General features: G+C 41.8%; 1 protein-coding gene across 3 annotated transcripts in view; it reads left to right on the plus strand.

The window, feature by feature from the left end:
- Window positions 1-14,324, plus strand: part of fam91a1 (family with sequence similarity 91 member A1) — a 28,179-nt gene that overhangs the window by 6,605 nt on the left and 7,250 nt on the right. For 2 of the 3 annotated variants that reach the window (XM_069682003.1, XM_069682005.1), the window contains exons 6-18: window positions 1,000-1,113; window positions 1,534-1,624; window positions 3,181-3,243; window positions 3,432-3,538; window positions 4,366-4,404; window positions 5,999-6,111; window positions 7,169-7,278; window positions 7,632-7,744; window positions 7,837-7,923; window positions 8,030-8,159; window positions 11,811-11,959; window positions 12,572-12,706; window positions 13,570-13,683. In XM_069682003.1, the coding sequence (XP_069538104.1) occupies window positions 1,000-1,113; window positions 1,534-1,624; window positions 3,181-3,243; window positions 3,432-3,538; window positions 4,366-4,404; window positions 5,999-6,111; window positions 7,169-7,278; window positions 7,632-7,744; window positions 7,837-7,923; window positions 8,030-8,159; window positions 11,811-11,959; window positions 12,572-12,706; window positions 13,570-13,683 (1,365 nt within the window). The remainder of the gene's footprint in view (window positions 1-999; window positions 1,114-1,533; window positions 1,625-3,180; window positions 3,244-3,431; window positions 3,539-4,365; window positions 4,405-5,998; window positions 6,112-7,168; window positions 7,279-7,631; window positions 7,745-7,836; window positions 7,924-8,029; window positions 8,160-11,810; window positions 11,960-12,571; window positions 12,707-13,569; window positions 13,684-14,324) is intronic. The other variant, XM_069682004.1, reaches the window with a different exon arrangement.

Below are 14,324 nucleotides of genomic sequence, written 5' to 3' on the forward strand. Positions count from 1 at the left end.
AAACTACTGAGGTATGAACCCGAAAGAGAAACCGTTTTTCCTGTGATTTACTTTAATTAACGGTTCTTACCTTTGCCGAAATTACATCCTTATGCAGATTGGTAAAAAGTAAAATGAAGCTTTGTCAGGTCTGTCCTCAAGAGGAGAAGAAAACTACTTTTAAAAGGCTTGTTTGTTGAACAGAGGTCAGATCGATAATTTCTGGTGCATTCGAGGAAGTCGGGAAATCTGAACCCTGAACGGCTTTTGTGACGCCGCGTCAGGGAATTTATCTCAAGTTGAATTTTAGATCTAGAGCAGATTGTTAGCGGTTAGCATGCAGATGTCTGTTTATAGAGATTAATAAGAAGCTAAATCATCATCAGACAACTCTCCACACGGACTGTTTTTCCTGCATGCGCCGCAGCCTGCTGATACGTGATTGGTAACTATTACTCGGACTACAAGCGTAGTTCAAACAGAAACCAGAACACTTGCTGTCCCTAAAATCCACGTCCCTGTAGAATCTGTAAACAGAGAGTACCATAGAAGTAACACAGCTGCAGCTCACAAGTCTATTTGTATGTATTTTATAAATCGCGTCGCTCCACCTGAACTCTCTCTACTTTTCATAAGGGTGTCCGAGTCACGAAACCAAATATGATAAACTTAGGAGAGGATTTTGTTTTGTTTGAATAACTAAAAGTATGATTGTTAATTGTTTATACGGACATGAAAACACCCTGCGTTTTTTTCGTTTAATTTCCAGTATTTTTTAAAATTGCAATAAATATAGCAGAACAAAATGTTATCGCAATTCCAATATCGTGCAGCCCCATATAGAACAAAACCTCATACATCAAAGTCATACATTTATTCTGTTTCTCCACATGAATTATAACAGCCTGATGTAGAATCCTCAAGCTAACACACATCAACAAAAAATCTTTACAGCAATCTTTGTCAGATTTTAGCAACTCGATATCTCTTACCTGTTTCCCCTTTTGTCTCCTTTGTTAGAAATTCTTCCGCAGGAAGTCAGCGCGGGACCTGCTACCAGCCAAACCAGTGGAAATCTCTGTGGAGCCGTGGTGGGTGGCGCAGACGGGGTTCATCACTGAGGACGATATCAGGGTGAGATAAGAGCTTTCTTCTTTTCTTTCCAACAATTCAGTTGGATTTAATCGCAGGCTGAGCTGGATGTTACACTGATACGGTGGAATACAAGAGGAGAGTGAAACTTGTGTTTTCAGTGTGTTGTTAAACACGAGCTCTCATTGTAATTCACACTTGTTACCCACCAAGCTCCATCTATTCATCCCATGAGCCCCTGCGCTGCATGTGAAGAGCTCACCTGACTAAAAATAAAAACCCGTCGAGTTCACAACAGTTCTCATTCTTCCACAAGATAAAGAAACACTTGAACACAGTCTGTTAACAATATGCAAATGTATTCATCCCGCCAGAGACTGCAGCACCACTGTCTTAACATCCATTGTAACAAACTCACATGCACGTTTGGTCTGACTGTGTGTCTGTCCTGTGTTATTACAGATCTGTTCTCAAGCAGAGAAGAAGGCGATTGATAAGATGATCGATTCTGGGCCTCAGCTGGCCGGATCCATGGAGTACAATGTGGTGTTAAGTGAGTCTCTGACATGTTATGCTTTTTGCTTAAAGCAGCTGTTTCTGCACACATCACAGTGTAATGAAATGAGTGGCATTATCTTCAACTTGTCCCAATTAGCTGAACTCTTATTCTTTTAATACAGTAGGCCTATTTAGAGCTGCTAAAATTATATAAATTGTAATAATATTGTATTCTGTGTGTCTTTATTCTAATAACCCAGTGGGTAAAGAGTTACTAATAATCTGTCCCAAGCACATTCCTCATAGCAAATGAGGTGAGACCGAGTCTTGTTTAAAACCCTAACTGCATCTGGACTTTGTGTACTCCTTTTAATTGCTTTGTGTTTTTTATTTTTTGTCTCACTCTTACATCCTATTTAAGCAGGAATTATGGGAACAAGGTCCCTCCAAATGTCTGTTTTCATATGAGTTTACATTCGTATGAGTTTACATTCCTTGTGCAGCAGCATCCTGAGTAGAGATAGACCGATATTAGTAGTCAAGGAGGCCGATAACCGATATTTGGAGCCGATATTCATTTGCAGTAAAAGTGAAAATATTGGCGTCAAATTTTTCAATAATACAAACTCCAACACTTAACTTTGTTTAAATGCCTTTAAGAGTATGTTTATTAAACAAACAAACAAAAAGCGCAGGGAGTTCCCAGGGTCAGCAGCATCTCTTATAAAGTTAACTGAAAATTTAAATAAATGAATAAATAACTTCCTGAAGTTTTATAAAGTAAATAAAACTTTGCAAAGAAATTAACTTTTTCTCCTCTCCGCCGTGTGTGTGAGCACTCTGCATGCACAGCTTTCACTGCTGATTGGCTGTTACCCGTGCCATGGCTGTGCGTGTAACCAATCAGTGCTGTGGGTGGGACAATGCTGGAGACAGAGTAGTGACTGCAGACAGAGAGGAAATAAAAAAATTTAAAAAATAAGGCCGATGCCGATATGCGTCAAAACGTCGAATATCGGCGCCGATAATTGGCTAGGCCGACAATCGGTCTATCCCTAATCCTGAGCTCTGGTATCATTCAATATAACTGTTGTTTCAATGGTATGGTGGTGTAGTTTAAAAGTGTCACCATGTTTTTGGAAAATAATGGTAATGAGGTTAAACAGAAAATAAAGCATAAATTACTTGACTAAGTTGTTGCTAATTGATTAATTAGTAAACCAGAGACAGAAGTCTTTTCAGCCTAAGTGTGGACATGGAGGCTGATTCTAATGCTGCGGTTTAAGGTGAATATAAAAGATGAAGCGCAGGGACCGAGGTTGTGTCCGTGCAGTTTAAACGTTAATTATCGAACAGTTTGACGGCGATGAACCTCTGATGCTGGAGTGCTGCCGACTGCAATACGATTAAATACAGGAGACGCGGGGCGTTTGAGTTTAAGTAGCTTTTTGCATCTGATCTGATCGGCTGGAATTTTTTCCCATCACACCACCAGATGTATCATTTTGTTCTGATATTTTGTGTTGTGAGATTTGTTTTGAATGTGTCATAAACAGTGTTAATAGATATTAAGTGCTAACAGAGAATTATTGTTTGTTTTTTCCTCTTCAGGTTTGTACAACCGAGGCTTCATCTACTTAGATGTTCCCATATCTGATGACAGCTGCATCTCAGGTACGTTACTGTCTGTCTGTCTGTGTGTGTGTGTGTGTGTGTGTGTTCAGATATCCTACTATTAACCACCCCTGACTGATTACTTTGGCCAAATCCTGTATCTACCTAAAGTACTCTGAGAACATAACACAGCATTATGGGTAAACTGGAAATTTCCTCACAGTTGTTCATCCCCGTTTGTGTCTCAGTGCCCCCGCTGGAAGGCTTCGTCATGAACCGAGTCCAGGGCGACTACTTTGAGACGCTTCTCTACAAAATCTTTGTGTCCATCGACGAGCAGACGAACGTGGCGGAGGTGGGCTTTAGAAACGCGTCTCATTGTGTCTGAACTTTTGTGCTCATTGAACGTGAAACTGCTCTTTGTGTTTGTGCGTGCATGTTTGTTGGTTTATGTATCGATCAGTATTTCAACCTATTTTTCAGTCCCTCCAGCAAACCCCTGCAACTTTTTTGTGACCTTGCAATTTTGGACAATCTCTGCAACTTTTCCGCAAATTTGACCAACCAGCCGATTACCTCCACGAGCGTCGACGTGTACGTCAACAAATATTGATGTTCATGGGTCTGAAATGTTGCATAAACATCAGAGAATATTGTTTGTTGTGCCTTTAATATCTTTAAAACTTTAGCCCTTCACGTAGCCACTTCCTGGTGCCTTGTGTTAAGTCTATAGACCAATCAGAGGCTGTTTTCCTAACTTTCCACCAACCAGAGGCTCTGGTTGAGGCTCTTGATCTTAAAGAGTGTTTGTACAGTGAGATAATAATCCCTGTCTTTTATCAGTGGATTTAAACATGCGCAGCACCTGAAATAACACAAACGGAATATAAGACGTCTGGTTTTGGGGGTATCCCAGAGGGAAAAAGGTTTACTATTAGCTATTTAATAACAAAAACGTGTATACAAGTTATTTCAACAGTATTTCATTTCAAAATACACACAAATTACAGCCTACCATCTGGTTTCGCCATATTGTTACACACACAAAAAAGCCTCAAAACGTCGCAACTTGCATTGCAACTTTTTCAAAAATCTGCCGCGAAATCAGGAATTTTAGGCCGCAACGATCACAGCAAAATCCTGGAGAGACTGATCTGTTCTCTTTCTTCTGATCCTTCTTAGCTCGCCAACGTGTTGGAGATCGACCTGGACTTAGTAAAGGTGAGTATTCATATGCTGCAGAATGTGAGTCGTGTATGTGCAGACTAAAGTAGTTTTTTCACAAAAGGACGGGAAAAATTGAGATTATGGCCCCTGGTTTCAAAGGTTAAAGGTTAAAGGTGGTTTTGATTAGATTTTGAGACATACTTTTGCTTCTCTATGTGCTTAAAGGCACACACTGTTACTTTAATAAATGAAGTAAACAGCTTTTTTTTAGTTTTGTCTAATGAATGTTTTGGAGCCAAATTATAAGCTTAAAGTTTGGCATCAACTGTGACAGATTTCAGTCCCATTTTTCTTTTGAGTTTCCTTCCAAAGTTTTGCTATTATTAAATCTGGATGCCACTGTGTTGTTTTGATTTATGTTATTACAGCAGAACATTGCAGTCTGTTGTTTTAGGCTGATTAGTGAACAAAGTATTGTGCAAATATGTGAGACGAGCAGGGATATTATGTAGCCCCGCAAGTAGATATTTCTGCACAATCTGGCCGTTACTTTCTGGATACACACTCACACAGACGTACTCTTGGGAGGTAGACCTTGACACACACACACACACACACATAGGCATTGTTTCAGATTAGATCCATCGTGCCCCATGACTCCACCGGAGGGCTGAGCAGCAACATTCCAGTTGAATTGGTGCTCCGGTTTGACCCAGTTCTCCCCAGTTTCCTTTTCACTCTCCATCAGACACCGAGCCAAAACTCCCCTCTCGGTGTTCTGACCTCCGGCGTGAAGAGCTGAACTCTCCCGTCCCTCAGTCACATCTCATCTCTTGCCGCTGAAAAACAGCATTTAAGAGAAGTGGTTGAAGGCAGCGTCAGCAGGAGGAACCCTGTAACTTGTGAGATGATTGAGACGTCTGAGAGGTCTCCTTTGTGCACAACTTTTCCCTCGGTGTCTTGAGTCCAACTTTCTCTTGTGTAATGACTACACTCGCAGCCTGAGACACTCGAAGCTTGTGGCTCTTTTGATATGTTAAGAGGGTGACTAAGAGTTGACCTCAGTCTGCACCTGCGGGGCATGAAGGTGCAGAAAGTAATCAAGCCACCGCACTTGACTGCGGTGGCCCGCTCCGTCTGAATACAAGATTTAACAGCAAGGCCAGAAGACGGCTGTATAATTTAAAGATATAATGAAAAAGCCAGCCAACAGTTTAATGGAAAGTCCTCAGTATGAGCAATTTTAAACGCTCTTTTTCTTATAAAATAATGGCTTCATTGTAGTTTCTCACCCCATAAAGTATAAGGTTGTGTTTGGACTTCACGTTAATTCATTCTTCACGTTGTATCTCCTGAAACGGTCGCCCTTCTTCACAGTGTAGTGACTTTTTAAATTAGTTTAAAAAGACGGGGTTGTAAGTCTTATAAGCTGATACATTACTTGTTAAGGTAACTTTTTATTTCAAACTTGCAAAAGTGCGAGCTAATATAACAGTAGTTATTTAAAATATCCACCGCTAAAATACTTTAAACACCTTAAAGAGCATCTTATAACTCCCATCCATATCTGACGTGCCCATGTCCATGACAGGTCACAGGCTAATGATATATAACATGTTCATTATGTTAACTTCTACTGTTTCCTCAGAATGCCGTTTCCATGTACTGTCGGCTCGGCTTCGCTGTAAAGAAAGGTCATGCGCTCGGCTCCGAGCAGCTCCACCCCACCTGGAAGAACGCGCCGTCTGTCAACAGGCTCAAGTATGTGCCAGACATCCATGTTGTCTTATTAAAGCTCCTGTGAGGAGTTTTTTCACTGGTTATGAGACAGACTGAAATTAATTCAGATGACTCTATGTGACCTACAAAAGCAAACCAGAGCATCAGCGACATAATTGATTATTTCTATGCAGGTAGTTTAATGCCTGAAACTGCTGGCAGGGGGGTGTCAGATGGATTAACTGCACGCTGCCTTTGTTTATATTTTCTAGCGCAAATATTTAAGTGAGTGATAAATATGACTGTTAAAGAAAGCAGGATGAGATTTTTTACAGACAGCATAGAGGACAAAATCACAAGAGGTACAGCTTTGTCCACAGGGGGCGACAAAATCAACACAAACCAAAAGTTCCTCACAGGAGCTTTAAGTTAAAAGGGGTATTATGCTAATTTCAAGCTTCATATTTCACTCTGTGATACCTGTGGAGTAGCTTAGCATAATTTACATTTTAAAAAACTCATTGTTCTCACACTGGAGCTCTGTGCAGGTGCTCATACAGCCTCTGTCTGAAACGGCTCGGTCAGCTCTGTCCCTTTATGAAACCCCACACATACAAGCCTGCTTACTTCTGATTAGCCAGCTCTCTGAAGCCTGCTGAGGCTGCACTTTGTGATGTCACAAAGTGCTGCGTGTTGAAAAAACAGTGTGAAACCTGGCGTTCACAGCAGCCTGCAGACTGAGCTGAGAAGCCTGGGGATTACTCTAACATACTTTTACCTGCAGATGTGAAACTTCACCCACGTTTAGTCTGGACATCCAACATTGTAACATTATATGTCTTAAAATATAAAACAGGATAACACCCCGTCTTTAATATTTTATAATCAAACACTGAAAGATTGAACCTTTTACATCCTGGTATTTTAGGACTCTTACTTTCATGTGGCAGGAAAATTATAGCTGGGTTCTCATCAACCTTTAACCAACTCATATCTCTGATAATTTAAAAAGCAGCCCTTCAGAATTTAGCAAACCACTACACTTTGCTTGATTGTGGCGTCTTTCTTTCAATCACTGTGTTTATGTCCTCGGTGTCAGGAGCACGATGGACCCTCAGAAGATGCTGCTGTCCTGGGAGCAGGGCAGTCCGGTCATGGAGGGAGGCTCCTCAGCCACAGACACCGACACCACCAGTCTCGAGGACCAAGGTCTGCCTGGCCTCACAAACACACACATGTAAAGACAAACACTGCAGTGCATGCAAATAGAGACACAACCTGGTGTATGCTGGCAAAGCACTTGTTGCGTTGTTGTTTTTTAGCAGCAGTGCTAATTAATCCCAAAGAAAGCTCAGTCGTGCTTCTTAAAGTCATTCTCACATTAACAGCAGTTTGTCTAAAATGGTTTAATTTTACTTTTGTCGTGCTCGTTAAAGCAGCTCTGTTGGTTTGCTCAAACAAAGTGGCTGTTCATCAAAACCATTTCCATGTTTATAATCAAGTATATAAGAAGGGGACGTGTACACCCACATGCATGACTGATCTCATCTGTGTCTCCATAGCAGACACAGCCAGCGTAAGCAGCCTGAGCATCCCCATCGCACCCACAAAGAGGATCGCCTTCCTCTTTGACTCCACCCTCACAGCCTTCCTCATGATGGGCAACCTCTCTCCGGTGAGTGAACACAAAGGTTATAAAGAAACTGAAATCTTTTAATCACAGTAACATTTTGACGTCTTGAATCCTCTGTGTCTCTCTCCTGCCAGAACCTGAAGAGTCATGCAGTGACCATGTTTGAGGTTGGCAAGCTGTCCGATGAGACGCTGGACAGCTTCCTGGCTGAGCTGGAAAAGGTGTTTAGTTAAACTTTTATCTTAAACACCAAAGTTAAATAGTTACTCATAGACTTACTCATAGGTATACCACATAACACTTTGACTCCTGTCCTGGTTTCTGCAGGTGGAGAGCACAGCAGAGGGCGAGGCCCAGCGTTACTTTGACCACGCTCTTACTCTGAAAAACACCATCCTCTTCCTGCGCTACAACAAAGAACTCACTCAGGACCAGGGACCTGACATTCCCAATATAGGTAATTACACAGATGCACCCTCTTTGTCCATTCACCTGTACACTTGTTTTAGCATGTGATAAACAGGCAGCTACAATCCCAGATTTGTTTCTATTATCACGCAGCTGGCACGCCGGCTTTGGTCGATCTCACTTCCTTTGCAGCCTCCACAGAGAGCTAATGAAACACAAGCTGTCAGCCCACTGTTTTCTCTGTTTTTGTTGTTACTTTTCTGCCAACAGTTGACATCCTTTGTGATGAAAATACAGCCATCATTTTGTAACAGTTGCTTCAAAATCACTTCCAAAACTTCACTAATCAGTCAGACTGAAATTTCGTTTTGGAGCTGGCACAAACAGCTGCCAGGGTAAAGCAGAAATGTAAATAATTACTTAAAGTGGTAATCTCGAAGATCTCAGTTTTGTTCTCTTTGGCAGCACCTAAACGCAGGAGCATTGTAGCTCTTGATTTTCCTCGCTGACGGTCGCTTTCCTTTTTAGAGTTTGCCTTCATCTGAGCGTCAAATTTGTTTCTTTTTCTTTGTATTTTCACTTATTGTTGAAGTTGTATCTGTAGTCATCGATCTTTTCTTTGTTTGTTCAGCCATAGTAGATTACTGTTTACTCGCAACACTTGCAGAGACCAGAGAAGCAGCCGCTTAGCTCCGCCTACCCTCTCTGGCAGACCAACCACTGCTGGCTGATGGAAAACACGTCACTAACTGGGCGCCGCTTGTGATTTTTTTACGCCAATGTCGCCACGGACAAAGAGTCTGTAAAAATGCTATATACTGCAAATGCAAAGGCTTTCGTCAGTGGGCCATAGGCTTAATCACAATTGTGTTACGTCATTCGGCGATAGGTAGAGACTTCTTAGAGATTATTACTTTAACTATAGACAATCATGTGAAATTCATCTAAGTATAATAATGCAAAATCTGCAACTTTTTGGGAACAACTGAGACAGACTTTCAGCAGCTCTTTCAGACTTTCTTTTCAGCTCCACTTTATTATTGAAAAGATACTCCGAGCTGTCGTTACAGCAGCAGCTACCTCCTGTGAATGACTCCCTCTTTAACTTAGTCTAAAAAAATCAATAAGTGGTGAAGCGTTTTAAAGTTTCTTTCATGCGACAGCTCTGAATTAAGCTGGAGACTCTGAAAGCAACGCAGAGGAAGTGAATCTTCTCTTTTGTGCCGCTTTTTACAGCGTCCTCTGTGTCTTTGTGCGCCTCTCGGCTCCGTTTCACCCCTCACCTGTGTCTGAATACTTTCTCTCTGGCTCCGCAGACAGACGATGAGAGTAGAGCTGTATTGTTCTGCTTGTGTCTCTAGGGGGAGCAGCAGAGAATATCAAATGTCTGAGTTTCCATGTAGCTACCAGAGTGCCACCAGATGCTGTTTGTTTGCTTTGGCTGCCTGCCTCGTGTCTTATTGTCTTATCTCTCAGCCCTCCTCAGCCGCTGCTCCAGGCGAGCCAGCGCACAGAGAGGCTGCTGCTGGAGGCTGAACTAAACCCACAGTGATACAAGAGTCTAGTGATGATCCTGATGCTTGTTCATTTAGGAAGTGAGGGAAATTAATCTTGCCAACAAACGTCTCTGCAGACGAGACTTTTCCTTTCTCCTTTGCTCTTCAGTGCAGCACGGCATAGTCAGAGAAAATTGAATTCTGATCGACAGCACAGAGGCCATGCAGACAGATACTATTAGACAGACTGTAAATATGCTGGTAAATCAGACAACAGCAGTCTCATTACATGTTTTAATTGGCTTTCATAAGACATTTTTATTCAGGATTAAATATAAACATTAGGTCATGAGCTTCTAACTTAGTTTCAGTCACTCCTTTACATCTATGAAAATGGATTTACCTGTTATAATATAATACAAAGACTCCCTGCAGATCAAAGACACCTCTTTCCTCTCTGATTTATGTAGGATGCAAGAGGTGAATATTAAAATCCAACAATGTCAAGTTGACCGTCGTGTCCTTTGAGAAGACGTTCTTAACAAGTAACCTCGGTGGGAACACTTTTCTTAACACCACGGCTGCACAAAGAGACTCTTCACTGTGTTCTTGATGTGATTCACTGCTCATTTACAATGTAACTGGTATGTGATGCACTCACACAGGGGAGATGAACTTCTGGGGTCTTTTTTGCACTTCCTTTTCCCTTCTTCTCTTCCCTTGTAACTTGAACTGTAAGACCAGCTCTAGTCATGTTTTAAGACATAATAATAAATTGTGTCTAATTTGTTTTTTTCCCCTGCAAAATATGTTAATTACCTTGTAAAAATCCCGAGGCATCTCCTCCTTCTCCCTCATTAAAAATTGCCAAATCTGCATAGTCCCCGCCCACTATGTGCTACGTTTCTCCTTTCATAAAATTACAGCCGAAAACAAAACTTGTCTCTGCCATCGTTTAGTGGCAACTTGTTGAAGCTTAGCTAGCTTGAAATGTAGTAATTAGTCGTAGTAACGTTAATGTTAGTAGTGAGTTTGCAAAAATTACGATGACGGTTACAGCTGGCTCGCGCATCGCCGAAGTGGTTGCCATAGGTTACACATAATGATATGCATAATGATTTGGAACTTGTTCTGAATATGATTACTCGCTTTCTATTGGAAAATGTGCTTATTTGCTTTTGATACAAGTCACACCTGTGCTTTGTTAGCTTAGCTTAGCTTAGCTTAGCGTAGTATAATTCTTGGGAACAGTTAGAAAAAGCTAGCTACTATAATGATCCCGGCAGGATGATGGTGTGACTCTTTTACTGATGGTTCACAGTGTTTTATTGGAAGTAGTTCCTTTGTCCATTAACAAAGTGAGAAAAACAAGTACAATATTAACATCCTTTTATATCTCACAAATGTGTCCCTCTTACCCTTTAAATGTTCAATTATGTTCAGTCCTAACCTTGACATTATGTATTTTAAACCTTACAACGAAAATTAATTAACCTTACTATTTATATTACCGTGAATTCACATTTTTCCTTTTACAAAATACAAGAGGGCTGCGTGTACACATAGGCAAATTAAATAAAATATGAAATATTAAGTCACTGTTTTTAACCCAAATAAACATGAGATGCATTGTTAACTCTCTATTTAAAGCACATGTTGTCCCATATATCTTAAATACAACATAAACGGTCATTTATAGTGTTTCTCCGTTAAACTACGTCTTAATAATTGCTCGACATGCAGTGTTTCGGTGCACGCAGCTAATGCAGCATCTTTGCTAACACGCATCCAACCTTTAACTTAAGAAAACAGTTTATGAATTGAGTCGTTATAAAGCTGCTTATTAAAAGAAATAATTACGTTGCTTGTGCCCTCATCAACCAGGCGCTGGTTAATAAAAAGCGCGTGCACGCATGCCGTGTCTACCGTTAACCTTACCGGTAATACCTTTTCAAAATAAAAGCATCAATGTTTTTAATGTAACTAAAGGAAATGTATACAAGGAAAAGTTCAAAATAAAATACAAAAGCAACAAATTATTTAGGTGATTTAAACACTATCATTAATAGACTTTATCCCTGCAGATACTTCAGTCACGTCGTAGAAGACACAAGAATGCAAACTACATGCATTACCCTAATCTCTGCTACTTGGTTCACAGCCTATTTTATATGGAAGATCTTTCCTGGTTTTTCCTCATCTAGGTTTCCCCTTGGACATGTTGCGCTGTGAGAGCCTGCTGGGTCTGGACCAGGCCACCTGCAGCCGCGTCCTCAACAAGAACTACAAGCTGCTCGTCTCGATGGCGCCGCTCAGCAACGAGATCAGGCCCATCAGCAGCTGCACGCCTCAGGTATGATGTCTGCAGGGAGGGAGAGCGGAGGGGATACTGTGTGACGTGCTGGACTGTAGGATCAAATGTTGCCAGTGTGAACATCGTGTGTTTGTGTTTTAATGCAGAGTTCATGCGTTTGTGTCTCTTTTGTGTTTGCCCTCTTTCTTTGTGTGTGCTCTTGTATGCCTGGAGTGATTTGTGACTCTCTGTGTGTATGTGCTTTGTGGGCTCTCAGCCTGCAGTTGCCCCCAACAACAAAACTACACAAAGAGAAAGAGAGAGGGAAAAGGGGAGGGGAGGCTCATGAGTAATTCCTCCGCCTGGCCTCACTCCAGCTCTCTCGCTGAGCTCAGAGAGATGGAGGGAAAGAAGTTAAACTCTTGTTGTGCCATTCACGCTGCTGTTTATCCCGCACCGCTGGGACTCAGCGAAGTGGAATTTAATGAATCTTTTCTGCGCTCACATCTCTAATAGCAGCTTCAATCTCTGTTTCTCCGCCAGAGGAGGAACACAGACACAATAACTTTGTGTTTATGAGAGAAAGATGTCTGAGGCTGTGTGCATGTAATTCCAATTTATCTGCTCCTGTATACTTATGTTTGACGTGTACACACCTGTTACTCCCTGCAGCACATCGGGCCGGCCATCCCTGAGGTGAGCTCCATCTGGTTCAAGCTGTACCTGTACCAAGTGACCGGCCAAGGCCCGCCCTCTCTGCTGCTCTCCAAAGGCTCCAGGCTCCGCAAACTGCCCGATATATTCCAGGTACGTTTAAGTAATGATTAATCAGGCAGGTAGGTTGAATGAGTGCAGGCACACGGTCGAGTGAGTCAATGTATGCTGATGCAGATACAGCATGAATAAATCTCCTGAAGTCAGAGTCAGAAAAACATCCCTTTAAGGCGGATCAAAGATGTGATTGGACACTTTTTCATTCTTTCTCGACACCTGCCTTTTTAAAGTTTGACCTTGACGTTCCAAGTCGTCAGAGCTCAGGAGGTAAAATTCAAGGCTGTTTCCTTCGTCCGCATCAACCTTCATTTCCTCACAGAGCATCACAATCACAGCTTTACCACACCGTGCACCTGCATTCTCCTCGTCCAAGGCCTCCCAGTGGTCTTGGGATTTGTTAAATCATCCTGGGAATGTGAGAGTGGGGACAGAAGAGAATTTGATGCAGTGAGTTCTCAGGGGAGGGCAGGTAATATCATGTAAATGGGTCACTTCATGAGAACACAGCAGCATGTACTTTGCTGCCTGTTGTCTCATCTTTATTATTCAAACAGTTTTTCTTCACTGTAAACTAAACTGTGGTCACATTCATACACATATTTACACACCTGCACCAATTTCGGAGGTAAAAATAATCAACAAAACGCACAAAAGAACGTAATTCTTCTTAACTTCACAGAAGCTCTGACTCAGTGAGGACCTGTTGTAGAGGACAGAGGCGTGTTATTATTTCATGTAACATTGTGTCTAGACTTTAACTATTAAATTAAAGCTTCGTGTTAGAAGAAAAGCATTCATCTTTTTCTATATCATCTTTTATTATGTTGATTGATGAGCAAGAAAATGTTGTAGCAACTGTGGAAGAATCTTTTATAGACCTGTTTGTCTCTGCTCAGGCGTACGACAGGTTGCTGATCACGTCCTGGGGTCACGACCCCGGAGTCGTCCCCACATCCAACGTGCTGACCATGCTCAACGATGCCCTCACGCACTCTGCTGTGCTAATCCAGGTAAACACACATACAGTATATGAGCTCTAAAAGAGGTTTAGGGGTGGGACAAAATATCGATACGCCAAAATATATCGTCGTCCTGACTCGTGCAATACATTCATCGACAGGCTGGCGCCAAATATCGATATTTTAATGAACCCACAGGGTCCGTCTCTGGCGCGTTCCATCTGCGCCGCGACCTCCGGAGTTGATCGTGCCCATTCAAGCCAATGATAGTGATTCCACAGCATGCACCGCGGTCCGTCTCCGGCGCGTCCCAGAAGCGTGTCTGCTCCGCTAAAGATACGCGTCGGGTCTATTTTTGACGGAGGCCGCTTCAAACATGCGTCAAGCTCAACAGAGCAGATCGTTCCAAACAGGAAGTCACACACAAAAGCAGCATACAGCAGCCGGTCATTTCAAAATAAAACACCATGTACAGACCGCTACAGACTCCTGTTTTTTCCCGTTTATTTTAATATCAACAAACTGAAATCTCACTTAATTAAATAACACTTTTAATTAAGTAGTGCACTCCTCCATGGTAGAAGCACAAAAATCACAGAATGATTTCCAAATGAGCAGATAATCAACCTCGGATGTGCAAACTGAACTGTAGTTTGTGTGTTGCTCTGCTAACATTGATGTTATCTCGTGAA

The sequence above is a fragment of the Semicossyphus pulcher genome, unplaced genomic scaffold, assembly GCF_022749685.1.
Source record: "Semicossyphus pulcher isolate SPU_LCO1_2020_fin unplaced genomic scaffold, fSemPul1.0.p SCAF_5, whole genome shotgun sequence".
Classification (NCBI taxonomy): domain Eukaryota; kingdom Metazoa; phylum Chordata; class Actinopteri; order Labriformes; family Labridae; genus Semicossyphus; species Semicossyphus pulcher.